This window comes from Centropristis striata, chromosome 10 (assembly GCF_030273125.1).
Source record: "Centropristis striata isolate RG_2023a ecotype Rhode Island chromosome 10, C.striata_1.0, whole genome shotgun sequence".
NCBI lineage: Eukaryota > Metazoa > Chordata > Actinopteri > Perciformes > Serranidae > Centropristis > Centropristis striata.
Genome location: NC_081526.1, coordinates 2931570 through 2934473, shown reverse-complemented (window position 1 = coordinate 2934473; position 2904 = coordinate 2931570). Strand labels below are relative to the sequence as shown.

Below are 2904 nucleotides of genomic sequence, written 5' to 3'. Positions count from 1 at the left end.
GATGCAACTATTTATTTTCGTGTGTATCAGCACTTTGTTGCGGCTGTGATTGTTTTTAAGGTGCTTTACAAATAAAGTTGAGTTGAGTTGAGTTGAGTTTTCCAAGGAAGACACCAAGATATTTAAGGCTGTCGGTTTTCAAAAATTGAAATTTTTGGAAAACAAAAAATTCCCAGAGCTAAACTCTCACAAACACGCTCTCACTCAGAGAGAGAGAGAGAGAGAGATTCAGGGAAAGTGATGAAGATGATGGTGTGAGGTGAGGAGGGAAGGGACATCGGAGACCAAAATACACAGAGGGGAAAAGGAGGGGTGGGATTATGAGAAGTAACAGAGAAGTAAATCAGTTACATGACTCAGTTTTGTTCAGAAAGCTGCCAGAGCTGCAGCTATCTGCAGATCTCTGAAGATGGAGGTTGGGGATGATTGGGTGCCTTGTTTCCCAGAATTCCCCAATATCTCCTGCTGGATGCCACCGCCTCCTTGGCCTGAAACATTGTTTATTAACATTACACTGTACTCCATCTCTGTGCTCACTGCGGTCCTCAACCTGCTCATCATCATCTCAATCTCCCACTTCAGGCAGAGATTAACTTTTTTTCTTTACAGGTTTTGTACTTTAAACATGTGAATAACTGCTGTAGATGAAGAAGAATCGTCTTTGAACTGGTAGTGAATAATGTTGCTGCTCTAACACTAGTATTATCTTCTGTCCTCCTGACTGCACGTTAACGCAAAAAACACTGTGACCTCTATATTGTAATTTAAATCATCAACACTTAGATATGTTCGCCATATATGTTGCTGAACAGAAAACCTAAATTCTTGAATCAATTTTCATCAATATTTGTAATAGTTTATACATTTTGTTATGAGATTTGTTTTGTAGATTAATGCTTTTCTCTTTTCCTCCAGGCAGCTCCATACACCCACCAACATCCTCCTCCTCTCTCTGGCTGTCTCAGATTTTCTTGTGGGCCTCCTGGTGATGCCAGCAGATGTGTCAATGTGCTGGTTGTTTGGTGACCTTTTGTGTTCTCTTTATAGGTTTGTGTCCGACATCATTTTCTCTGTTTCAGTCGTAAACATGGTGCTCATATCAGTTGACCGCTATGTGGCTATTTGTGACCCTCTGCATTACACCACCAGAATCACTATGAATAGAGTTAGAGTCTGTGTTTGTCTTTTATGGTTCTGTTCTGTTGCCTACAATAGTTATTTCTTTAATTTACATATTTTTCAACAACAAGAACACACTTCTTTCTGCTATGGAGATTGTTTTGCTTTAATACATGAGGCCGGTGCCTTCCTTCACCTCGTTTTAAACTTAATTGTTCCTGTTACTGCCATTATAGTTTTATATACGAGAGTCTTTGTTGTGGCTGTGTCTCAAGCTCGTGCCATGCGCTCTCACATTACAGCTGTCACAAAGCAGATTTCAGTGACTAAAACAGCAAAGAAATCTGAGCTGAAAGCAGCCAGGACTCTTGGTGTTTTGGTAGTTGTGTTTCTAATGTGTTTCACACCAGTTTACTTTGGCAATATGACAGTAGAATATGAATCATCCATAAGTTATTCAACTGTATACTTTATTATGTATCTTTACAATTTTAACTCTTGTTTAAACCCTCTGATTTATGCCTTGTTTTACCCCTGGTTCAGGAAAACAGTTAGACATATTGTTACTCTTCAGATACTGCAGCCTGGCTCCTGTGAGGCCAACATACTGTAGAGAAGCTATGGAAGGAAAGATCAAGAAATTGGTGAGAACAAAATAATATTTCTGTGTTTTTTCTCCTCTGCTATGTTTTTATTCATTTTGAGTTTTCGATGTCACATTTTATAATTTATTTATAAAAAAAAGAAAGATATAATCTGCTCATCTATCAGAAGTGTTCTTAATCTGTAGAAGAGCATGAAGTCAAGAGATAACCTTTTTGAACTGTTGACTCCTTGTTGACTATTCTCTCTCCCATGCACATGATGTGTGAGGAAACTGCTCTGAACCCTCTCAGAGACAGATGTAGATGCTGGATGTGTTGTATCTCTGCAGGTCTGTTTGAGAGTCACATCTTTGGGGTGTTTGTAACAGTAAACATAGCTGTTTATTCACTTCTGGTGCTGTTTTATTTCAACACAGGCTGTGGCCTTCTTCCTGTGTGGGATCTGCAAATGTTTTTTTGAGTGTATCACAGGTTTGCCTGTGTGGGCCACACAAAATACTCAAAGTACAAGTTGCATATATTTTTGCCCAAAGATCTTTTTTGTTATTATTATTATGTATTCATATTAAGGATGCACTGATAAAAAATAAAATAAAAAAAATTGGCTGATACGATAACCGATATTAACATTGCTGTTAAATAATTATAACAGACATTTACCAATATCGATATAAGCTGTATCAAAATGATTTCTATGATGACCATAATTGTTATATCATAATAATGATAATAATAATTGTAATTATTAAATATTCTAAAATGTATGTGTACACACTGAATTTAAAAACGAAATGTATTTTTGATTTAAAAAATAACTCATGACAATCAGTCAATCAAACTTTGTGTAGCACCTTTCATACAAATAACATGTATTTTTAAAATATTAACATACTTTGCTGCCCTCAGGTCTTCAGGAAGGTTGTTCCAGAGGTGTGGTCCATAGTGATGAAAGGTCACCGAGTGTTTAGGTTCTGTCTTTAGGGATTATTAAAAGGCCACTACCAAAAGTCCTGAGTGTTGGAGAGGATTCATAGGCTAAAAGCCTCTCTGATAAATAAATAGCACATACCTTTTTCCCCCAATTTAGAGCCAGGCACCTATTAATGACTGGCCTCATTTAGTAACCTGGTGTAAAAACTATTTTCAGTAAATGAAAGCCGGCCTCTTTTTTAAGCCGGGT

General features: G+C 37.2%; 1 protein-coding gene across 1 annotated transcript; it reads left to right on the top strand.

The window, feature by feature from the left end:
* The first annotated feature begins 409 nt into the window (after window positions 1-409).
* Window positions 410-1732, top strand: LOC131978849 (trace amine-associated receptor 13c-like). Its single transcript, XM_059342645.1, has 2 exons — window positions 410-582; window positions 916-1732. The coding sequence occupies exons 1-2, from the start codon at window positions 410-412 to the stop codon at window positions 1730-1732; spliced, it is 990 nt and encodes a 329-aa protein (XP_059198628.1).
* Window positions 1733-2904: the final 1172 nt, after the last annotated feature.

What these genes read in the sequence shown, in the direction of transcription:
- LOC131978849 (XM_059342645.1), top strand. Translation starts at nt 410, where the DNA reads ATGGAGGTTGGGGATGATTGGGTGCCTTGTTTCCCAGAATTCCCCAAT. An exon ending in ATCTCAATCTCCCACTTCAG is followed by an intron (nt 583 to 915) that starts GCAGAGATTAAC and finishes CTTTTCCTCCAG; the next exon opens with GCAGCTCCATACACCCACCA.